The 25,397-nt window shown below is 44.5% G+C and overlaps 1 protein-coding gene across 1 annotated transcript in view; it reads right to left on the bottom strand.

Moving 5' to 3' along the window:
• The window catches only part of spegb (striated muscle enriched protein kinase b), a 112,230-nt gene that overhangs the window by 45,047 nt on the left and 41,786 nt on the right, over window positions 1–25,397 (bottom strand). Inside the window, exons 7-12 of the mRNA XM_024000746.2 lie at window positions 21,221–21,387; window positions 20,784–20,872; window positions 12,929–13,104; window positions 8,155–8,415; window positions 7,640–7,798; window positions 6,974–7,163 (exon numbers count right to left, since the gene is read on the bottom strand). Coding sequence (XP_023856514.1) covers window positions 6,974–7,163; window positions 7,640–7,798; window positions 8,155–8,415; window positions 12,929–13,104; window positions 20,784–20,872; window positions 21,221–21,387 — 1,042 coding nt within the window. The remainder of the gene's footprint in view (window positions 1–6,973; window positions 7,164–7,639; window positions 7,799–8,154; window positions 8,416–12,928; window positions 13,105–20,783; window positions 20,873–21,220; window positions 21,388–25,397) is intronic.

Here is a 25,397-nt window from a genome sequence, read left to right as displayed (position 1 = left end):
GAGGGAAAAAAACAATGTCATCAATTTTAGAATAAGACTAACGTAACAAAATGTGGAAAAGGTCAAGGGGTCTGAATACTTTCCGAATGCAGATGAAGGATCTTAATTTGACCCACTTTGCTACAGCAGGGAAATAATCCTGTAGCAACAGGAAATGTGAATTATTATGTGGATTATATTTAATGCATAATTATGGTTGGAGTCTGACATTTTAAAGCGGAAATTACAAACTTTAGAAGCCTTTTTGGTAACACTTTGCATTAAGTTGCCCCTTTTACTATGCAACTAACACAGTAATAACTGTGTAAACAGTAGTTACATAGGTTTTACTATGTAATTACATGTTAATAGGGTTGTTCCGGAATCATTTGTTACACAATTGGAACAAGGAATGTGTAATTACGCATTCACTTGCTGAAGGTTATTCCACATGTGTAAATACTGATATTATTACACATTCTCTTGCTCTAGCTACTATGTAACTAATATTTTTTAATTACACGTTTGAAAGTCACCTGTGAATTACCATGTTAATAACTCAAACCAAAATATGACATTGTTACATGTTATAACAATGTCATATTTTGTTTGGTCATCAAACTACACACACGGTGCCACAACCATCAAATCCACATGCAGGGTTGGGGAGTAACGGATTACATGTAAGCAATTACAAAAAAAGGTAACTGTAATCTGATTTACAATATTTTTTGCTGGTAATGTAAATCAGATTACAGATACTTTTGAAAGACTTGATGATTACTCTGAGGATTACTTTTAAATTCAGAAAGGATGTTTGAGGATTTTTTGTTGTTGTTTGCACTTCTCTATTTTCTCAATGCCATTTAAATCAGCATTGAAAAAAGGCGCACATTCAAGTTTGTTCCACCCCAGTAAGTCTGACCACAAGTCAGAGACCACTATGATGATACTACAAATGTGTTTGATGGATCGGCGGGAAAAGAGCAGGAATAGGCTTTTGTGGGCTACAGTCCAAGCTATGTCTTCCAATGGTGCGACTGCTGTCGGCATTCCCAAGATTACGCAACTTGAATAAACGCTTGGAGGTAAGGATGACAGCAAGTTGTGTAGTCTACAGCGGTAAGGATATCACTTATTATTGATATCTACATAGCGCATTGATTTGAATCACACTGCTGCTCTTTCATTTAGCTATTTGCGCGTTACGGATTGTGGTTGTTGTGGATGGCTGTTCACAAATCTAAATGTGTATTTGAACCCAAGAATGGTTGAATTCAAGAAGTTTAAGCTGCCTATCAATCATTGTTTTTGAAACCAGTCGACAGCCAGTGAAAAATGCGCTCTGCAACAGCTGCATAGTGCAGATCCCAGCCTATGGAATAAAAGTGGGGCTTTTATTGCTCAATCTAATTCATGCTGATAATTTTTTTTATCCATAAGACTAACGGAGACATTATCAAACGTGCACACATTTGATAGACTTAAAGGGGCAATCTGTAGTTGCTACATCAATTTTTGGACTTATTAATGATATACACTGCTCAAAAAAATAAAGGGAACACTTAAACAACACAATGTAACTCCAAGTCAATCACACTTCTGTGAAATCAAACTGTCCACTTAGGAAGCAACACTGATTGACAATAAATTTCACATGCTGTTGTGCAAATGGAATAGACAACAGGTGGAAATTATAGGCAATTAACAAGACACCCCCAATAAAGGAGTTGTTCTGCAGGTGGTGACCACAGACCACTTCTCAGTTCCTATGCTTCCTGGATGATGTTTTGGTCACTTTTGAATGCTGGCGGTGCTTTCACTCTAGTGGTAGCATGAGACCAGGATGGCACATCAATGCGAGCTGTGGCAAGAAGGTTTGCTGTGTCTGTCAGCGTAGTGTCCAGAGCATGGAGGCGCTACCAGGAGACAGGCCAGTACATCAGGAGACGTGGAGGAGGCCGTAGGAGGGCAACAACCCAGCAGCAAGACCGCTACCTCCGCCTTTGTGCAAGGAGGAGCACTGCCAGAGCCCTGCAAAATGACCTCCAGCAGGCCACAAATGTGCTGTGTCTGCTCAAACGGTCAGAAACAGACTCTATGAGGGTGGTATGAGGGCCCGACGTCCACAGGTGGGGGTTGTGCTTACAGGCCAACACCGTGCAGGACGTTTGGCATTTGTCAGAGAAACCCAAGATTGGCAAATTCGCCACTGGCGCCCTGTGCTCTTCACAGATGAAAGCAGGTTCACACTGAGCACATGTGACAGACGTGACAGAGTCTGGAGACGCCGTGGAGAACGTTTCGCTGCCTGCAACATCCTCCAGCATGACCGGTTTGGCGGTGGGTCAGTCATTGGTTGGGTGGCATTTCTTTGGGGGCCGCACAGCTCTCCATGTGCTCGCCAGAGGTAGCCTGACTGCCATTAGGTACCGAGATGAGATCCTCAGACCCCTTGTGAGACCATATGCTGGTGCGGTTGGCCCTGGGTTCCTCCTAATGCAAGACAATGCTAGACCTCATGTGGCTGGAGTGTGTCAGCAGTTCCTGCAAAAGGGAAGGCATTGATGCTATGGACTGGCCCGCCCGTTCCCCAGACCTGAATCCAATTGACCACATCTGGGACATCATGTCTCGYTCCATCCACCAACGCCACGTCGCACTACAGACTGTCCAGGAGTTGGCGGATGCTTTAGTCCGGGTCTGGGAGGAGATCCCTCAGGAGACCATCCGCCACCTCATCAGGAGCATGCCCAGGCGTTGTAGGGAGGTCATACAGGCACGTGGAAGCCACACACACTACTGAGCCTCATTTTGACTTGTTTTAAGGACATTACATCAAAGTTGGATCAGCCTGTAGTGTGGTTTTCCACTTTAATTTTTAGTGTGACTCCAAATCCAGACCTCCATGGGTTGATACATTTGATTTCCATTAATAATTTTTGTGTGATTTTGTTGTCAGCACATTCAACTATGTAAAGAAAAAAGTAGTTAATAAGAATATTTCATTCATTCAGATCTAGGATATGTTATTTTAGTGTTCCCTTTATTTTTTTGAGCAGTGTATATTAATGTAAAGATAGAATTCAATGGTATTATTATATGCAGTAGACAGCGATGGGTTAGAAGAAGCATACAGTGTCTTGCAAAATTATTCACCCCCTTGGCGTTTTTTCCTATTTTGTTTCATTACAACCTGTAATTTAAATGGATTTTTATTTGGATTTCATGTGAAGGACATACACAAAATAGTCCAAATTGGTGTAGTGAAATAAAAAAAGAACTTGTATAAAAAAATTCTAAATAATTAAAAACGGAAAAGTGGTGCGTGCATATGTATTCACCCCCTTTGCAATGAAGCCCCTAAATAAGATCTGGTGCAACCAATTACCTTCACAAGTCACATAATTAGTTAAATAAAGTCCACCTGTGTGCAATCTAAGTGTCACATGATCTGTCACATGATCTCAGTATATATACACCTGTTCTGAAATGCCCCAGAGTCTGCAACACCACCAAGCAAGAGGCATCACCAAGCAAGCGGCAATATGAAGACCAAGGAAAACGCTGTCTGGCGCAAACCCAACACCTCTCATCACCCCGAGAATACCATCACCACAGTGAAGCATGTGGTGGCAGCATCATGTTGTGGGGATGTTTTTCATCGGCAGGGACTGGGAAACTGGTCAGAATTAAAGCAATGATGGATGCCGCTAAATACAGGGACATTTGAGGGAAACCTGTTTTAGTCTTCCAGAGATTTGAGACTGGGACGGAGGTTCACCTTCCAGCAGGACAATGACCCTAAGCATACTGCTAAAGCAACACTCGAGTGGTTTAAGGGGAAACATTTAAATGTCTTGGAATGGCCTAGTCAAAGCCCAGACCTCAATCCAATTGAGAATCTGTGGTATGACTTAAAGATTGCTGTACACTAGCGGAACCCATCCAACTTGAAGCAGCTGGAGCAACTTTGTCCCTGACCTGTTTGGAGAGCTCCTTGGTCTTCATATTGCCTCTTGCTTGGTGTTGCCTCTTGCTTAGTGGTGTGGCAGACTCTGGGACATTTCAGGACAGGTGTATATACACTGAGATCATGTGACACTTAGATTGCACACAGGTGGACTTTATTTAACTAATTATGTGACTTCTGAAGGTAATTGGTTGCACCAGATCTTATTTAGGGGCTTCATTTGCACGCACCACTTTTCTGTTTACATTTTTTTTAGAATTTGTTTAAACATGTAATTTTTGGGAATTTCACTTCACCAATTTGGACTATTTTGTTTATGTCCTTTACATGAAATCCAATTAAATAAAAATCATTTTTAATTACAGGTTGTAATGCAACAAAATAGGAAAAATGCCAAGGGGGATGAATACTTTTGCAATGCACTGTATATGGAAAAATACACTTTTTCAAGTTTCAACCAATCGACTCTCGGTTGACCAATATTTATTTTTTTAGTCGGGGACAGCCCTAATGTACCATGCATTTCACTGGCATCGGCTATTTCTGGCATTACTTCCTAGAGAAGAACAGTTACTTGTGGACAATAGTCTAGATTGTTGTGTGAGGAGGGGGAAGGAATATTGTCTCAATTTATGATAAACTGGTCTTAGGCATCACTGTCTGTAGCCTATTGTGCTTATCTGTTTTACCTCTATCGCTCCTCAAGGCACCGGGCTCTCTTTAAACTGAAAAGGTTTGCTGCAGCCTGTTCAGGGCTTCATTAGCGCTTGTGAACTCCATTCTCTGTGTTCCCTTCCATACCCACAGTACTGCCGGGAATTGGAGTTGAGACTTTTTTTTCCTCCAGTGAATGTCTGATCGGAATGGATTGCTTGCGCTTTTTCTCAGCCTGGAAGACAGGTCCTGGAAGAATCGAATGGACTGGCCCTGGACCTTGATCTCCTTTTCCCCATGTGCCCTCAGAATGTTGACTTTGGTCTGATAGTTCCACATCTTAAAAGGTTACCATGCAAGGGTATTTAGCGTTTTTCTCCTTCATGCCCACTCCTGATCCTCTGGGGATACATCCACGCCAAGTTCCTCCGATATCAGCTTAATCACGTAGATGGAAAGGTCCCCTGTTTTCCCTCATCTTCCGGTAGGGACAATATTCTCATATTATTTTGTCTCGATCTGTTTTCTAGCTGATCCAGTTCATCTTCTAAAGTTTGCACCATTGTTTCCAGAAGGTCCATGTTGTTGTCTTTTCGTCCACACTCCGCCCTGTATATGCATATCTGGCACGATAGACTACATTCCTTTCAAGCAAATCTACATTTTTAACAGATTGTTTGTGTTCGTGATCATTCAAAGCATTTTATCTATGTTTTCCTGGATTTCCTTCAGCTGTCCGTTGCTCTCACTTGCATCTAAAAGTTAGTATTTTTCTTTTCCTCTAAGGGAAGGTTTGAGTCTCAGTGTCGTTTTACTCAAAGACTGTTTCCCTTTTGTGTATAATGTAACCTAAAGGGTTACATGTAATGTTCTCCTGTCTCTTAATTTCTCCTGGTTAGCCCATTGTCTGCAAAGGTTGTTACATTGTAACCACATAGTAATTATAGAGGTTACACCCTACTGGGTTTCACTTTACATTAAGTTGCTTGATCCTGAGTAGCTACATGAGAATTACGAGTATATCCTATGTAAGTACATTGTTCTTACATTACACTTGATTCGGTATGGCCTTTGAGCCAGGTCATAACATAGGAATAAATTAACTGAAAATGACCGGTAGCTAATAACAGTTACTATTGTTGTTACAAGGTCCTGGCCTATTAATCAACCCTGGTATTGCATGTGGATTTGCATGTGGATTCGATGGTAGTGACACCTTGTAGTTATATATAATAAGGTCATATTTTGGTTTGACTTATTAACATGGTAATTCACACATGACTTTCAAATGTTTATCCCGTCAGAGTCTAAGCCGTGTCTAAGCCCCTTGAAGCATAAAAACATATCTAAAAAAAATATTTGATAAATCATTTTTGGTCTTACTGCTATTAGCCCCATACAAACGCATTGAATAACAGATTCACTGCATGGAACAGATAGTCCCCCCAAAATAAGTTTGTTTTTGAAGTTTCTCCGCTATATACGAGAGATATAAGAAAGATCAGAAAACATTTTTTAAAATATGTATTTAACCCCATATTTTTGGCATTAAACAGTCTCCATATATACTGTACTTCCATTCATTTTAGTACCGGGGGACCTTCAGATGAGTTTTGTGAAGCCTGTGGGCATTCTAGAGCAAAACATGTTCGTGAGAGTGTATAGCCCAAGCGGTTTGGACGCTACAGACAGAAGTCGGCAGATTGGCTGAACTGACTTCAGACGAGTCTCCTAACACTTGCGGAGGTCGTATATCAAAACGGAGAATACCGTCGTGTTCGTGACCGTCTCATCTTTCCATAGAGGGTTCGGAGCTACAGACGATTTTGTCTCTTGGTCTGACAAACACCACTCTAGCTCTGTCACCTTTCACCACAGATTTGGAAGTGCGGCATAAGCAGATGCGGTGGATTTAGATGTATCCTATGAAGAAAAAAACATCTCTACCTTAAACGGACAGATTTTTATGGGGAATTTTGTATTATGGTAATTCGATTTCATGGGGGCTCGGACATCGACCTTAGGGGATTAATAACATCAGTAGTTACAACTGTGGAATAACCAACAACTGAATGTGTAATTACGCATTCCTTGTTCCAATTGTGTAATAACTGATTCCTCAACAACCCTATTACCATGTAATTACATAGTAAAACCTATGTAACTACTATATTGTTAAGTTATTACTGTGTTAGTTACATAGTAATAGGGACAACTTAATGTAAAGTGTCATCGCCTTTTTAAACGTTGATACACTACAAATTTGCATTTCCTGCACTGCAGGAAAATTCTCAGCAACAAAAGAGTGATCAAATGAAGATCCTAAATCTGTATGGTGAGGACTGTAGGTGGTAAGTGTGTTCCTACATTTGAGATGAGATAGCAGGTCTGGGCTCCTGGACATAGAGCTCAGCGGAGCTCTCGGCRTCGCCATGTGGATTGCGAGCGATGACCGTGTAAAAGCCCTCGTCCTCATTGGTGACATGAGAGATGATGAGGGAGTGACGACCTCCCTCTTGTAAGATGCGCACATCGTCGCTCTCTACCAGTGTATGGTCTGAGGAGAGAAGAGGACATACAGACATCGTCTCCATAGCGATTTAATTTGCAAAACCTTCAAATTGTACATGCTGCAAACAAGTATAACATTAGTAATGTAACAATGCGCACCTGCACTGTCAATGTAGATGTAAATATACGGTTCCATACATGATTACATTGACCCTGAACAACCGTGTAAACTACTATATGCTCTAGAATAGCAATAAGAGCTAATTTGGTGGTAAACTAGCCTGGTCCCAAATCTGTGTTGTGCTGTATATTTATATCTACATTGACAGTGCAGGTACACATTGTTACATAGTACTACCATTATACTTGTTTGCAGTGTGCACAATTATAAGGTTTTGGCCAATAAAATCACTATGGAGACAATGGCTGTTTGTCCTCCTATGGTTATTGTCATGTTTGGCTACATAGCACAAACAGATCTGGGACCAGGCTAGGTGAACATAATGAAAATGGTTCTCCTACCGAAATGTCCCCAGCTGACTCTGGGAGGTGGTGTTCCGCTGACCTTGCAGTCAAAGCGGGCGTTACGGCCCTCGATCACCTCTAAGACGTCCAGTTTACGGGTGAATAGGGGCTCGACGGAGGGAATGACTTTGAGTTGGCCACTCGAGGTCAGTTCCTCTAAAACGAAACAAGGCCAAAGTAAAGCAACGAACTTGAAAATGAAGTTGAAAAGGAGAAGAAAGCAAAAAAAAAGTACAATACCGGTTTTATGAATTCAATGGTCATTCAACTTATTTCAAGAGCAACAATTTGATTCTGGGAAGTTGATGTTCTTAACTACACATTTATTCATCTATATAGTGTATATGTATATAACCTAATGATATACCAAGATTAAAAGTGTGTTTAAAAAAAAGAGGAAACGTTTGGTTATTCTACCAACATGAATGAAAATGAAGAGCATGACTCTTCTTGCAAGACCTCAGAGATGAAGAGAACAAGTGAAGCGGGTGACAGTGCAGTTAAGAGTTCACCTTTGGCCGAGGTCAGCTTGCACGTGTACATGCCGCTGTCATCCTCATGCACTGAGTTGAGGAGCAGCCTGCACCTCTTCCCATCAAAATGCATTTTGCAGTTGAGCAGAGCCGGCTGGATCAGCTTCCCATCTGCCAGCCAATCAACATCCGTGTCCAGTGGTCCAATTACGTGGCACTCAAACATGACTGTCTCGCCGGCATCCGCCGTAATGTCCTTCACTGGACGGATGATGGTGAGGCCTGGCTCCACCGGGGGCACTAGGGGATGCACAGGACAGGAGTTAATATTCTGTCAACCCTGTTTCATGTTCGTCATCGGTCAGTCGCAGAGTTATATTTACTAAGGTATTTTAAATATCACCTGYGTTTTCAAAGCGGGGGAATAATACGTCATGCATTTTAGTCTAATAAGGCATTATAGTCAATGATCTATATAACATTATAAAGGATGTTGTAATGAATGACATGAGTTTATAGCTTATTACTACACGTATTACTATGTTTATAGTCAATGTTGTAACATTATAAGTGTATCATAATGCATGACAATCAACGTTATAAGGCATTGTATGTACAGTTGAAGTCTGAAGTTTACATACACCTTAGCCAAATACATTTAAACTCAGTTTTTCACAATTCCTGACATATAATCCTAGTAAAAATTCCCTGTCTTAGATCAGTTAGGATCACCACTTTATTTTAAGAATGTGAAATGTCAGAATAATAGTAGAGAGAATGATTTATTTCAGCTTTTATTTCTTTCATCACATTCCCAGTGGGTCAGACGTTTACATACACTCAATTAGTATTTAGTAGCATTACCTTTAAATAGTTTAACTTGGGTCAAACGTTTCAGGTAGCCCCCCACAAGCTTCCCACAATAAGTTGGGTGAATTTTGGCCCATTCCTCCTGACAGAGCTGGTGTAACTGAGTCAGGTTTGTATGCCTCCTTGCTCGCACACGCTTTTTCAGTTCTGCCCATACATTTTATATGGGATTGAGGTCAGGGCTTTGTGATGGCCACTCCAATACATTGACTTTGTTGTCCTTAAGCCATTTTGCCACAACTTTGGAAGAATGCTTGGGGTCATTGTCCATTTGGAAGACGCATTTGAGACCAAGCTTTAACTTCTTGACTGATGTTTTGAGATGTTGCTTCAATTTATCCACATCATTTTCCTACCTCATGATACCATCTATTTTGTGAAGTGCACCAGTCCCTCCTGCAGCAAAGCACCCCCACAACATGATGCTGCCACCCCGTTCTTCACGGTTGGGATGGTGTTCTTGGGCTTGCAATCTTCCCCCATTTCCCTCCAAACATAACGATGGTCATTATGGTCAAACAGTTCTATTTTTGTTTCATCAGACCAGAGGACATTTCTCCAAAAAGTACGATCTTTGTCCCCATGTGCAGTTGCAAACGGTAGTCTGGCTTTTTTTATGGCGGTTTTGAACCAGTGGCTTCTTCCTTCCTGAGCGGCCTTTCAGGTTACGTCAATATAGGATTAGTTTTACTGTGGATATAGATACTTTTGTACCGGTTTCCTCCAGCATCTCACAAGGTCCTTTGCTGTTGTTCTGGGATTGATTTGCACTTTTTGCACCAAAGTACGTTCATCTCTAGGAGCTGAGTGGTCCCATGGTGTTTTTCCTTGCGTACTATTGTTTGTACAGATGAATGTGGTACCTTCAGGCATTTGGAAATTGCTCCCAAGGATGAACCAGACTTGTAGACGTCTACAATTTTTTTCTGAGGTCTTGGCTCAATTCTTTTGATTTTCTCAAGCAAAGAGGCACTGAGTTTGAAGGTAGGCCTTGAAATACATCCACAGGTACATTCCACTACATCACCGGATTCCTGCCGCAAGCTCTGGACCATTACACCGGATCTTGGCAGTTAGCTAGTTGCTATTGTGGCTAACGCCCTTGTCCAGAAGCATGCACCAGTTAGCCTCTAGCTAGGCCCATCTCCCAGCTAGCAAACGAAGTACACCAACTACAACACTTCTCTTGCCAATTGGCCTGGACCCTTTGTCGACACGGAGCCCCGCCGATCCATCACGGGGCTCCAGCAGCTGGTCTGCTGATGTAACTCGGCTGATGTGCTCTGAACCGGCCTCTGCGTCGTGGATGTTTAGTGATGATCCATCTGCTAGCTCCCTGAACGCCGTGTCTCCCGCTCGCTCAACGTAGTAATCGACTACTGAACTGTTCCCTGTCTCATCTAGTGTTGCTTATTGGACCCTATGATCACTCGGCTACACAGCCGATGCCTGCTGGACTGTCCAGTCACACGAACCGGAACCCCCCAACAGTGGCTAGCCAGCTAACTAGCTGCTAGCTAGTAGTCAGTTAGCCACTGTTAGCGGTCATCTGCTAACCTTAGCCTAGTCAACTCCTGCCAGTTTGCACAGCGCGATTCAACCCAGAGCATACTGGACTGCTTTTTATCCACCAAATCTCCATATTTCTGGATTCCTACTGCAAGCTCTGAACCTTTTCATCTGGATCAGCGCAGCTAGCTAGCTGCTATCCGAGTGGCTACTCCTGGCTAACGTCCTGAAGCAAGCACCAGTTGGCCGGGAACTAGCCTCGTGCTAGGCCCATCTCCCGGCTAGCTGAGGTTGTCCATCAGCCACTCATTGGGCTACAATACCTATTTTGCCAATTGTCCTGGACCCCTTTTACTGCTGACATGGAGCCCCGCCGATCCATCACGACTGGTTTACCGACGTAATCCGCCCAAGGGGGTTTCAACAGGCTCCTCCGTCGCGACGAACCCTGAAGGCCCATCCGCTAGCTTTCTAGAGCATATCGGACAGTTAGCTGAAGAGGTTCATCAGCCAATTTCTTAGGCTACAATACCTATTTTGCTAATTGGCCTGGACCCTTTTACTACCTACACGGAGCACTGCTGATCCATCACAACTGGTCTGCCAACGTTACAGTCCGAGGGGGCTACAACAAACACTTTCATCACGACGTCCCCCTAAGGCCCTTCTGCCAGCCCCGGCCCGCTAGCTGTCTGAATCGCATGTCTGCAGCTCGCCTAGCTACTCACTGGTCTCTATGATCACTCGGCTGCGCATGCCTCTTCCCAATTTCAATATGCCTTGTCCATTGCTGTTTTGGTTAGTGATTATTGTCTTATTTCACTGTAGAGCCTCCAGGCCTGCACAATATGCCTTAGCTAGCCCTTTTGTTCCACCTCCCACACATGCGGTGACCTCACCTGGTTTAAATGGTGTCTCTAGAGACAAAACCTCTCTCATCGTCACTCAATGCCTAGGTTTACCTCCACTGGATTCACATCCTACCATACCCTTGTCTGTATATTATGCCTTGAATCTATTCTTCCGCTCCCAGAAACCTGCTCCTTTTACTCTCTCTTCCGAACACACTAGATTACCAGTTCTTACAGCCAGTTCCAGTTCACAACAAAGCATCCTTCACTCATGCTGCCAAACAAACCCTCGTAAAACTGACTATCCTACCGATCCTTGACTTCGGCGATGTCATTTACAAAATAGCCTCCAACACTCTATTCAACAAATTGGATCTAGTCTTTCACAGTGCCATCCGTTTTGTCACCAAATCCCTATATACTACCCACCACTGCGACCTGTATGCTCTCGTTGGCTGACCCTCGCTTCATATTCGTTGCCAAACCCACTGGCTCCAGGTCATCGATAAGTCTTTGCTAGGTAAATCCCCGCCTTATCTCAGCTCACTGGTCACCATAGCAGCATCCACCCGTAGTAGACGCTCCAGCAGGTATATTTCACTGGTCACCCCCAAAATCAACTCCTCCTTTGGCCGCCTTTCCTTCCAGTTCTCTGCTGCCAATGGACTGGAACGAATTGCAAAAAGCACTGAAGCTGGAGACTCATATCTCCCTCACTAACTTTAAGCATCAGCTGTCAGAGCAGCTCACAGATCATTGCACCTGTACATAGCCCATCTGTAAATAGCCCATCCAACTACCTCATCCCCATATTGTTATTCATTTTTTTGCTCCTTTGCACCCCAGTATCTCGACTTGCACATTCATCTTCTGCACACCAATCGCTGTGTTAATTGCCAAATTGTAATTACTTCGCCACTACGGCCTATCTATTGCCTTACCTCCCTAACCTCATTTGCACACACTGTATATAGATTACTTTCTATTGTGTTATTGACTGTACATTTGTTTATTCCATGTGTAACTCTGTGTTGTTATTGTCGCACTGCTTTGCTTTATCTTGGCCAGATCACAGTTGTAAATGAGAACTTGTTCTCAACTGGCCTACCTGGTTATATAAAGGTGAAGTAACTTTTAAAAAACACCTCCAATTGACTGAACTGATGTCAATTAGCCTAACAGAAGCTTCTAAAGCTATGACATTCATTTTCTGGAATTTTCCAAGCTGTTTAAAGGCACAGTCAACTTAGTGTATGTAAACTTCTGACCCACTGGAATTGTGATACAGTGAATTATAAGTTAAATAATCTGCCTGTAAACAATTGTTGGAAAAATTACTTGTTTCATGCATAAAGTAGATGTCCTAACCAACTTGCCAAAACTATAGTTTGTTAACAAGAAACTTGTGGAGTGGTTGAAAAACGAGTTTTAATGACTCCAACCTAAGTGTATGTAAACTTTCTACTTCAACTGTACATACAGTAGCTMACACAAATTGTTATCCAATGTTATGTATTATGTGATTGACTTACAGCAAAGAGAGGAATTGGAAATAGAAAACACAACCAATTACTGTACTGTACCTTTCACTTCCAGTTTGCATTCACATTGCTTTGTTCCATACTCGTTGATGATCTTGCAGGTGTACACTCCTGTGTCCAACTTCTGAGGTGAGTTGATGGTCATTTCAAAAGTGCCGTCCTCAGTCTCACACACGGTGTGGCGCAAGTCTGTCTTTATCGTCATCCTGTCCCTCAGCCTGAACCAAGGGAGAGTTCTACGTTTTGCAATGTTTCCAGATGTATTACAATGTACTGTGAACTACAGTACATTGGTTTCATAAAGGTAACATGTAAATGTATTACAGAAACCTAGCAACCATTGTCTTGCCAATGTGAACCTTGACAACGTGGAGCATGCACAAAACACTAATGACAAGATATGTGTGACTAGTGTTTCTCAATATTAACAATATCCCTTATATGTTACAGCAGGCTTAAAGTGGAACTGATAGCGTTTTAACTACTTTGCACATATGAAACAAAAAGACAATCATAATATCAGTCAAAAATATCAAATTCCCAGTTTATGCTTAAGGAACAACTTGATAAGAGGTTTTGAAAATAGCTTCTATTTGACTCAAAATTCCATGACGTACAGTAAGGCATTGTTGACAGAATAGATGTTCAATGCAAGATTAACATAATTCAGCAATAATAATATAATTTACATTTCTTGGTAGTCCAAAACATATTGCTATCAGGTTGTAAATCACAGCTGGCCTGGTAGATTGTTTGCTGCCGCCACCCACACCGTTTCAGTTTCAATGATTCAATATTTTGAAAAAAAATACTGTAAGACTAGGAATGTCAATACAATCAAACTAGCAAGGGCAATGATCACAAGTCAGTCATTACGTGGCTAATAGGCTAGTGCATGTGTCTAACACAAGGCTTAAAGGCCGAATAGGAGACAGAAGCACGCAGCAGAGGGAAAGTGTACAGACACATGCCACAGTCTGTTACACGGAGGGGAACAGGGGAACCAAAGAACAGACTCAGACGAAGAAACTGTGATGAAGTAACCAAGGTATTTATTGGAAGATGGAGTCCAGGTCAGGGGAAGCTCAGGCGGGTTGCTGGACATCAGGTGCTGAGGCTGGATGGAGTGAGAGGGGTTGAGATAGGGTAAGCAGGTCCGGGGGGAATCCAAGGGAGAAGTAGAGTGGGGGATCCAGGACAGAGTAACAGGTTGATGAGACGTGGAACAGGAGACAAAGACCAGAGTCAGAGCAGGCAGAACTGTAGTAGATAGGAAAACAGCGTCAGGCAGGGAAACAGACGGACTGGGAGGCACCCAGCAGCGCTCCTCAGGCCCGTATCCCTCCCAGTCCACCAGGTACTGCCAGCCGCAACCCCGACGGCGCACATCCACAAGCCGCCAGACGGTATGAGCCGAGGGGCTGGAGGAGCTGCTGCAGGAGGAGACAGGTTTAATCAGGGACACATGGAAGGTGGGGTGGATCATAAGTGAGTCTGGGAGTTTCAGGTGCACAGCAGAGGGGTTAATGACACGGTCGATTTCAAAGGGACCAATGAAGCGGGGGGAAAGTTTCTTTGATGCTACCTTCAATGAGAGCCATACCTTTTGACCCTGGGTATAGACTGGAGCTGAGGCCCGGCGACGGTTGGCTTGGGACTGGGTCCTCAGCACAGGCCTTCCTCCAGGTACGGTGACAACAGTGCAGATGGTCCTGGACAGAGGGAACCGCAACCTCAACCTCTTGGGCGGGGAACAAGGGGGGGGTGGTAACCCAGAGCGCACTCGAAGGGTGACATACCTGATGAGGTGTTGGTGAGGGTATTGTGGACATATTCAACCCAGGGTATCTGAGTGCTCCAGGAGGAAGGGTTAGCAGAAGTCACCCAGCGTAGGGCAGTCTCCATCTCTTGGTTGGCCCGTTCGTTCTGGCCGTTGGTCTGGGGGTGATATCCAGAAGAAAGACTGACATTGATACCAAGAGCTGAACAGAAGGATCTCCATACCTAGGAGGTAAACTGGGGTCCTCTGTCGGAAACAATGTTAGTGGGGATGCATGTAGACGAAATACATGGGATACTAACAGGTCCGCAGTCTCTCTGGAGGACGGTAGCTTGGAGAGCGGAATGAAGTGAGCCATTTTGGAAAACCTGTCAATAATGGTGAGGATGACGGAGTTACCGTTAGATGGGGGGAAGGCCAGTGATGAAGTCCAGAGCTATGTGTGACCAGGGGCGACTGGGTATAGGAAGAGGGCGGAGCAGACTGGAAGTGGGTTTAGTGAAGGTTTTGTTCCGGGCACAAACCGTACAGGCTGAGACACACTCCCAGACATCTCTCTCCATGGTGGGCCACCAAAAGCGCTGACGCAGGAAGGCGATGGTCCGTTTCATACCATGGTGACAGGTGAGGTGGGTAGAATGGCACCACTGAAGAACATCAGAGCGAACACAATCTGGAACAAACAGAGCATTACTAGGATCGTTACCAGGGTCAGCCTGGTTCTGCTGAGCCTGGAGGATAAGAGACTTGATCTCCCAGGTGACGACGGCAACAATGCAGGTGGATGGCACAATGGCTTCTGGCTTGGTACCCGTGTTGTCGGTGGTGAACTGGCGAGAGAGGGCTTCAGGCTTGGTATTCTTCGAACCAGGGCGATAAGTGAGTGTGAAATTGAATCTACCGAAGAACAAGGCCCACCTGGCTTGCAGGGAGGTCAGACGTTTGGCGGTCTGGATGGTTTTTATGGTCAGTCCACACGATGAAGGGGGTTACAGTGCCCTTCAGTCAGTGACGCCATTCCTCCAGAGCCAGCTTAACTGCCAGGAGTTTCTGGTTACCGATGTCAAAGTTCCTCTCAGCAGGTGAGAGCTTACGGGAAAAGAACGAACATGGGTGAACATTCTGATCAGAGGGGGAACGTTGAGACAGAACAGCACCTACGACGGTGTCAGTGGAGTCCACCTCCACGATGAACTAGAGTTCTGGGACGGGCTGAGTAAGGACCGGAGCGGAGGTGAAGCGACGCTTGAGTTCCAGGAAAGCTGCCTCTGCCTCAGGAGTCCAGTGGAACGGAGTGGAGGTGAGAGTGGTGAGAGGTGCTGCTAGACGGCTGTAGCTGCGGATGAAACATCTGTAAAAATGTGCAAACCCCAGGAAACGCTGTAGCTGCTTCAGGTTGGAGGGCGCAGGCCACTCTGTGACTGCCATGACCTTGGCGGGGTCCATACGTAACTGTCCCTGTGCAATAATATAACACAGGAAAGACACTGTGGCAGCATGGAACTCACATTTTTCAGCTTTAACAAAAAGCTTATTCTCCAACAGCCGTTGAAGAACTTGGTGACTGTGTTGCTGGTGAGCCTCAGGGTCCTTGAAAAAATCAGGATGTAATCTAAACAGACAAAAACGAATCGTCCAATCACATCCCTTAGCACGTCATTGACTAGTTCTGGAAAACATCAGGGGTGTTAGTAAGACCAAAAAGCATTACCAAATACTCAAAGTGACCCGGTGGTGTGTTGAACGCAGTTTTCCACTCGTCCCCCTCTCTTATGCAGACAAGGTGGTAGGCATTCCGGAGGTCGAGTTTGGTAAACACCGTGGCACCATGGAGGGGGGMAAAAGCAGAACGGATGAGTGGCAAGGGGTACTTCTTAACAGTGATATTATTCAGTCCACGGAAGTCCATGCATGGCCTCAGTGACCTATCCTTCTTCTTCACAAAGAAAAACCCAGCACCCACCGAGGAGAAAGATGGCTTGATAAGTCCTGCAGCCAGAGAATCCTGGATGTAACTCTCCATAGCCTCTTGCTCGGGAAGAGAGAGGTTAAACAACTGGCTACTGGGGAGAGGAGCTCCAGGCTGGAGGTCAATGGCGCAGTCGTATGGCCGATGAGGCGGAAGCAACAGGGCGTGGTGCTTGCTGAAGACAAGATTGTGATACTCGGTAGGAACTGATGACAGCTCCGGAGGTTCTGGAATGAACTGAGGCACAGACAAGGCAGGGGGAAGGGCAGAATGTAAACAATTATAGTGACAAAATGAATCCCAACTGGTTACCTTTCTGGCGGTTCAGTCAACCTGTGGGTTGTGTAGCTTTAACCATGGATGGCCAAGAACTAGGGGAGAGTAAGGACAGTCGATTATGTGGAAACTGATATTTTCCTGGTGATTTCCAGAAAGACGCAGGATGACAGGGATGGTTCTCTCACAGACACGGGCGAGGAGCTTTCCATTGATAGCGCTGGCATCAAGATGTGAATCGAGTGGAACAGTGTCCAGGCCCAAATGGTTAACGACACCCCGGTCCAGGAAGTTCTCGTCGGCGCCCGAATCGATGAGAACAGACAGAGGAAAAGCCTGGCTCCACCACACAAGGTTTCCTTCAAGCAGGGGTCTGGGGGAAGATGGGCAGGCGATTTGGTTCAACAGTATATCCCCCACTACTGCTGAGCCCCCTCTTTTGCTGGACACAGGGAACAAGGAGAAAAATTGACCAACCTGGCCACAGTATAGGCAGCTCCTAGTGCAGATTCGTCGCTGCCTGTCCTCTGGAGAGAGACGGGCCGCGGCCGAGCTGCATGGGTTCAGGATCTGGACGAGCCTGGGGATGGGATGCAGTCGGAGAAGGAGAGCAAGGCACTGAAGCAGATGTTATGGTACATGCAACCTTATCTACCCTCTCCCTCCGACGCTCACGGAGACGGTAGTCGATGCGGATAGCGAGAGAGATGAGTTCATCAAGTCTATCAGGCTCATCCCTGGACACCAACTCACCCTTGAGGGTCTCAGTGAGCCCGTTCCAGAATGCTCCCTGAAGGGCCTCCTCATTCCAGCCACTCTGAGGCGAGGGTGCAAACCTCACATGCCATCTCAGCAACACTATGGGGGCCTTGACGGAGGGACAAGTGTCGTTTAGCGGCATCCTTACCGCGGACTGGGTGGTCGAAGACTTTCTTCATCTCCTCCTTGAATCTGGAGTAGGAGAAGCAGATGGGGGACTGTCTCTCCCACACCGCCGTGGCCCAGGAAAGGAAATATTGCCCTGTTCGCTAGCATAAGAGTAGGGCTGTTGCTCAAATAGTAGTGAACATTGTACTAAAAAGGCTCTGCAAGCTCCGAGGTTGCCATCGTAGTGCTCGGGAGTCGGAACAAATGGCTCTCGGGGAGGAGAAGAAGGACTTGGGACTGGTTGTGAGCTATGGGCGAAGGTTCGACCCTGTAGGTCAGACAGTCTCCGGTGAAAACTCCTTGATGTGCTCCAGAAGGGCTTTCAGGGCTTGGTCATGTTGCTCGAGCAGGGCGCCTTGGCCAGCGAGAGTCTGCTGGGTTCTTGGCCAGATCGTACTGTTACGCGGAGTGGAACAGGGAAATCCAAGAGCAGACTCAGACGAGGAAACTGGGATGAAGTAACCAAGGTATTTATTTACAGGGGGAAGATGGAGTGCAGGTCAGGGGATGCTCGGGAGGGTTGCTGGAGATCAGGTGCGGAGGCTGAGGCTGGAGCGAGAGGGTTTGAGACAGGGTAAGCAGGTCCGGGGTGGAATCCAAGGGAGTAGTAGAGTGGGGGATCCAGGACAGATAACACAACAGTGTTGCCGACGACACAACAGTGGTAGGCCTAATCACAGACAACGATGAGACAGCCTATAGGGAGGAGGTCAGAGACCTGGCAGTGTGGTGTCAGGATAGCAGCCTCTCCCTCAACGTGATCAAGAAAACAGAGATGATCGTAGACTACAGGAAAAGGAGGGCCGAGCACGCCCCCATTCTCATCGACGAGGCTGTAGCGGAGCAGGTTGAGAGCTTCAAGTTCCTTGGTGTCCACATCACCAACAAACTGTTATGGTCCAAACACAACAAGACAGTCATGAAAAAGGGCACGACAACACCTATTCAGGAGATGGAAAAGATTTGGCATTGGTCCGCCAAACCGCTCTTCTTAACACCCACCCGCACCAATGTGTTGGAGGAAACATCGTTCAATTGACGACCAAAGTCAGCCTGCAGACGCACTGGCCCCCACTAGGAGTTGCTAAAACGCAATGACGAAAGTAAAGCCCCCCAGGCCCTAACAACGCTGGGCCAATTGTGCACCGCCCTATTGGTCTCCCGGTCACGGCCAGATGTGTCACAGCCTGGGATCGAACCCGGGTCTGTAGTGATGCCTCAACGCAGTGCCTTTGACCGCTGCGCCACTCTGTAGGCTCAGGGCCATATTTATTCATAATAAAACAATGGCCAGTTTGGGTCGCAGTTGCACATTAAAAAACAAAACAAATAGGCTATGTCTGGTCCGCGAGTTTTTTATTTTTTTATATGGCCCGTGCACTGATTGAGTTTGACACCCCTGAGCTAGAGTATTTATGTATGTAACTAGCTATTTATTTATCAAGCTAAAAAGATGCCACCTAACGTTAGCTAGCTAGCTAGCTACCTAGCTGCTGGGAGGATGTCATGTCATTGGAGGAGTGGGTGAGTGACCGACTTTTCCCCCTCATATCGTTTTTCGTTGGCTACAGCTAGAGACACTGCAGGTGTGGTGTTTGGTTAGCTAGCAAGATATGGCTAGCTTGCTACGCTGAACTTGAATGACTGTTATACACAGTTAGCATATCTCTTAGTTGTCAATCAAATGTATTTGGCATCGAGCAAATGGGTGGGCAGGCAGGCAAGTTCCCATTCAGTTGTCAAAACGTGGGTTGGTACATTCATGCATTGGCAGGCAAGCTGCAGAACAACGAGCAGGCTACTATTCCCAATTGTTTATCAGTGCAATTTTGACAGCCAACTAGCTGAAAAAGTTTGAAATCTCTAATGTTCCCTTGTTATATTTTAGCTGATCTCGCTCTGGCTAGCATTTGTTTTTGATCTTTTTGTTGTTAACGTGCATAGGTAACTGAAGGAGAGAGAGCATACCTTTTCATGGTTGTTTGTGAAGTTTCCAAATGTAAGAGGACTGCAGTGGTATTCACATAAATGCAGAAATCCATTTAGGTGCATTTTGTGGCTTTCGGGCGAATGCGTTCTAATGATCTGTTGCTACTGCAACAGCGTGACTTTCCAGTCCAGTTCAAAGTGAATGATGGCAGGCCCGTGCGGCAAATGGCTTCTTTGCATATAGGCGTACTATAGCTCTGATTGGCTATGGCTATGGCACCGGTGTCACGAATATCACCGAAGGTGGCTCCCCTTCCTGTTCGGGTGGCGCTCGGCGGTCGTCGTCGCCGGTCTACTAGCTGCCAACGATCCCTTTTTCCTTTTCGTTTGTTTTTGTCTAATTGGTTTCACCTGTTCCATGTTGGGTATTTGGGATGGGTACTATTTAAGTTCGTTTAGCCCGCTTGTGTTTGTGCGGGCTTGTTGTTATTGTACGTAGGAGGTGTATTGTTGATTTTGGGTTTTCGCTGTCCGGTTTATGTAACAGTGGTCTTGGGTTGTGTTTGCGCCTGTGTTTTGGCTTCACCCATTTTTGTACCTGTTCCTGTTTACTGTGGACATTAAAGCGTTTTTTCCCGTGAAACTTCTACTCTCTGCGCCTGACACCATACCCATCATTCTCCTGACGTTACAACCGGTCTGCGTGGACTCCTGTCCTGGACAGATGTTTTTATTCAGTTTTATTTACTGCAGTGTCTATTGATTTTGCAAACGTACGGCCGCTTTCCCACTCTATATTGCTGTAGAATTTTCACAAATGCCTTACTATACGTCATTCCCAAAAATTCTATGAATTTATGAAAGCTTCTCAAAAATTGTTTTTGTTAAAGTGTCATATTCTTCCTGGTGGTGTATATGAACAGATTTTAATAAGATTTCATCTGGCTAAAATGCTGTCAGTTCCACATTAAACAAATAGGAATGAGTTGAGGATTTGATGGAGTCAGGAAACCTACCAATAAAGCATGGGTTTGGGCTGCCCACTTATTCGGACAGACATGGTGACCTGTTGCCCTTCAATGACCGCTTGATCATTCATAGTTACCTGTTAAAAAGGATGATGGGCCATTTTGAAATTGGAGCAGAGAACACAGACTAATTTCCATGCTGTAACTTATTAAAATGTAAACTACACTATTTGGAACATCCAATGCATGCTGGGTGAGGTGAATCACCATACGCAGTGCCTTCAGATTTAGTTAGAAGCAATTTATAGATTCAATCAATTTCCAGTGTATTGCAATACCAATACATTTTTTTTAACAAAATATAGTTGCAAAATACCAAACTGATCCCTTGCCCCAAGTTTACCACATCAAGGTCCTACAGTATAATGGAAAGTCAACGAAAGCCAGGTGATATGCACCAGAGAACCAGCGTTATAGAGTCTCACCTGGAAGGCAGGAGGCTCCTTGAATCGAGTGTCAATTATCTTCCTGGGCTCTGGGCTTCCAAAGTCCATGCCTTCCTCCAGTGGGCTGAGGTACTCTTCATCAGATGTGATAGGGCTGCTGATGTCCCTAGGAACACAAATGGTCCCCTGGAGCTCCTGTATAGGCTCTGTCAAATACACATTATAATCAGATAAAGAATAGAATAGAAAATATACTTGATTTTCCATGTTGTGATCACAGTATCTGGAGAACCCACCTCCGAAGGTGAACAAGGCTTTACTTTTATTGTGTCACAGTTAAATGTCATTAAGAAATGTGGAATCCAGTCCAAAAAAACGGATATAATGAAGAAATGGTGGGTCAACCATGAATAGTAAACATAGAAAGGTTTTGCTCTTTCTCAATTCAATGTGCTTTATTGGCATGGGAGACATATGTTAACATTGCCAAAGCAAGTGAAGCAGATCATATACAAAAGTGAAATAAACAATAGAAATGAACAGTAAACATTACTCTCACAGAAGTTCCAAAAGAATAAAGACATTTCAAATGTCATATTATGTACAGTATATATACAGTGTCATAACGATGTGCAAATGGTTAAAGTACAAAAGGGAAAATAAATAGACATGGGTTGTATTAACAATGGTGTTTGTTCTTCACTGGTTGCCTTTTTCTTGTGACAAACAGGTCACAAATCGTGCTGCTGTGATGATACAATGTGGTATTTCACCCATTAGACATGGGAGTTTATCAAAATGGTGTTTGTTTTTAAATTCTTTGTCGATCTGTGTAATCTGAGGGAAATATGTGTCTCTAATATGATAATACATTTTGCAGGAGGTTAAGAAGTGCAGCTCAGTTTCCACCTCATTTTGTGGGCAGTGTGCACATAGCCTGTCTTCTCTTGACAGCCAGGTCTACTGCGGCCTTTCTCAATAGCAAGGCTATGCTCACTGAGTCTGTACATCGTCAAAGCTTTCCTTAAGTTTGGGTCAGTCACAGTGGTCAGGTATTCTGCCACTGTGTACTCTCTGTTTAGGACCAAACAGTGCCTCCGTTTTTTTATTTGCTCCGTTTGCTCCGTTTTTTTGTTAATTCTTTCCAATGTGTCAAGTTATTATCTTTTTGTTTTCTCATGATTTGTTTGGGTCTAATTGTGTTGCTGTCCTGGGGCTCTGTGGGGTCTGTTTGTGTTTGTGAACAGAGCCCCAGGACCAGCTTGCTTAGGGTACTCTTCTCCAGGTTCATCTCTCTGTAGGTGATGGCTTTATTATGGAAGGTTTGGGAATCCTTTTAGGTGGCTGTAGAATTTAGCATATATTTTCTGGATTTTGATAATTAGCGGTTATCGGCCTGATTCTGCTCTGCATGCATTATTTGGTGTTTTATAGTGTACACAGAGGATATTTTTTTGCAGAATTCTGCATGCAAAGTCTCAATTGGTGTTTGTCCCATTTTGTGAATTCTTGGTTGGTGAGCAGACCCCAGACCTCACAACCATAAAGGGCAATGCGTTCTATAACTGATTCAGGTATTTTTAACCAGATCCTAATTGGTATGTCGAATTTTATGTTCATTTTGATGGCATAGAAGGCCCTTCTTGCCTTGTCTCTCAGATCGTTCACAGCTTTGTGGAAGTTACCTGTGGTGCTGATGTTTAGGTCAAGGTATGTATAGCTTTTTTTGTGTGCTCTAGGGCAACGGTGTCGAGATAGAATTTGTATTTGTGGTCCTGGCGACTGGACCTTTATTGGAACACCATTCTTTTGGTCTTACTGAGATTTGCTGTCAGGGCCCAGGTCTGGCAGAACCTGTGCAGAAGATCTAGGTGCTGCTGTAGGCCCTCCTTGGTTGGTGACTGAAGCACCAGATCATTAGCAAACAGTAGACATTTGACTTCAGATTCTAGTAGGGTGAGGCGGGGTTCGCAGACTGTTCTAGTGCCCTCGCCAATTCGTCGATATGTTGAAGAGGGTGGGGCTTAAGCTGCATCCCTGTCTCACGCCAATGCCATGTGGGAAGAAATGTGTGTTTTTTCTTGCCAATTTTAGCCGCACACGTGTTGTTTGTGTACACCACTTTCCATCAATTTGTATAGCAGACCCTTTGAGTCAATGGCTTTTTTTTGTTTTTTTGTTTGTTTGTCAATTAGGGTGTGCAGGGTGAATACGTGGTCTGTCGTACGATAATTTTGTAAAAAGCTAATTTTACATTTACTCAGTACATTGTTTTCACTGAGAAAATGTATGAGTCTGCTGTTAATGATAATTCTGAGGATTTTCCCAAGGTTGCTGTTGACGTATATTCCACGTTAGTTATTGGGGTCAAATTTGTCTCCACTTTTGTGGATTGGGGTGATCAGTCCTTGGTTCCAAATATTGGGGAAGATGTCAGAGGTAAGGATGATGTTAAAGAGTTTAAGTATGGCCATTTGGAATTTGTTGTCTGTATATTTTATAATTTCATTGAGGATACCATCAACACCACAGGCCTTTTTGGGTTGGAGGGTTTTTATTTTGTCCTGTTCATTCAAGGTAATTGGATAATCCAGTGGGTTCTGGTAGTCTTTAATAGTTGATTCTAAGATTTGTATTTGATCATGTACAAAAGAAGTCGGAAGTTTACATACACTTAAGTTGGAGTCATTAAAACTTGTTTTTCAACCACTCCACAAATTTCTTGTTAACAAACTATAGATTTGGCAAGTCGGTTAGGACATCTACTTTGTCCATGACACAAGTCATTTTTCCAACAATTGCTTACAGACAGATTATTTCACTGTGTCACAATTCCAGTGGGTCAGAAGTTTACATACACCAAGTTGACTGTGCCTTTAAACAGCTTGGGAAATTCCATAAAATTATGTCATGGCTTTAGAAGCTTCAGCTAGGCTAATTGACATAATTTTAGTCAATTGGAGGTGTACCTGTGAATGTATTTCAAGGCCTACCTTCAAACTCAGTGGCTCTTTGCTTGACATCATGGTAAAAATTAAAAGAAATCAACCAAGACCTCAGATAAAAAATTGGAGACCTCCACAAGTCTGGTTCATCCTTGGGAGCAATTTCCAAATGCCTGAAGTTACCACGTTCATCTGTACAAACAATAGTACGCAAGTATAAACACCATGGGACCGCTCAGCCGTCATACCGCTCAGGTAGGAGACGCATTCTGTCTCCTAGAGATGAACGTACTTTGGTGCGAAAAGTGCAAATAAATCCCAGAACAACAGCAAAGGACCCAGTAAAGATGCTGGAGGAAACAGCTACAAAAGTATCCACAGTAAAACGAGTCCTATATTGACAGAACCTGAAAGGCCGCTCAGCAAGGAAGAAGCAACTGCTCCAAAACCACCATAAAAAAAGCCAGACTACGGTTTGCAACTGCACATGGGGACAAAGATTGAAGTTTTTGGAGAAATGTCCATTGGTCTGATGAAACAAAAATAGAACTGTTTGGCCATAATGACCATCGTTATTTTGGGAGGAAAAAGGGAACACCATCCCAACAGTGAAGCACTGGAGTGGCAGCATCATGTTGTGGGGGTGCTTCGCTGCAGGAGGGACTGGTGCACTTCACAAAATAGATGGCATCATGAGGTAGGAAAATGATGTGGATATATTTAAGCAACATCTCAAGACATCAGTCAGGAAGTTAATGCTTTTTCACAAATGGGTCTTCCAAATGGACAATGACCCCAAGCATACTTCCAAAGTTGTGGCAAAATGGCTTAAGGACAACAAAGTCGAGGTATTGGAGTGGCCATCACAAAGCCCTGACCTCAATCCCATAGAAAATGTGTGGGCAGAACTGAAAAAGCGTGTGCGTTAAAGGAGGCCTACAAACCTGACTCAGTTACACAAGCTATGTCAGGAGATATGGGCCAAAATTCACCCAACTTATTGTGGGAAGCTTGTAGGGGACTACCTGAAACGTTTGACCCAAGTTAAACAATTGAAAGGTAATGCTACTATGGGGCCTACCTGGTGGCGCAGTGGTCTAGGGCACTGCATCGCATTGCTAGCTGCGCCACCAGAGTCTCTGGGTTTACGCCCAGGCTCTGTCGCAGCCAGCCGCGACCGGGGGGTCCGTGGGGCGACGCACAATTGGCCTAACGTCGCCCGGGTTAGGGAGGGTTTAGCCGGTAGGGATATCCTTGTCTCATCGCGCAGT

Source organism: Salvelinus sp. IW2-2015, linkage group LG2 (genome assembly GCF_002910315.2).
Source record: "Salvelinus sp. IW2-2015 linkage group LG2, ASM291031v2, whole genome shotgun sequence".
NCBI classification, from domain to species: Eukaryota; Metazoa; Chordata; class Actinopteri; order Salmoniformes; family Salmonidae; genus Salvelinus; species Salvelinus sp. IW2-2015.
The sequence above is the reverse complement of the archived record's forward strand: the minus strand, read 5'-3'. Positions and strand labels throughout refer to the sequence as shown.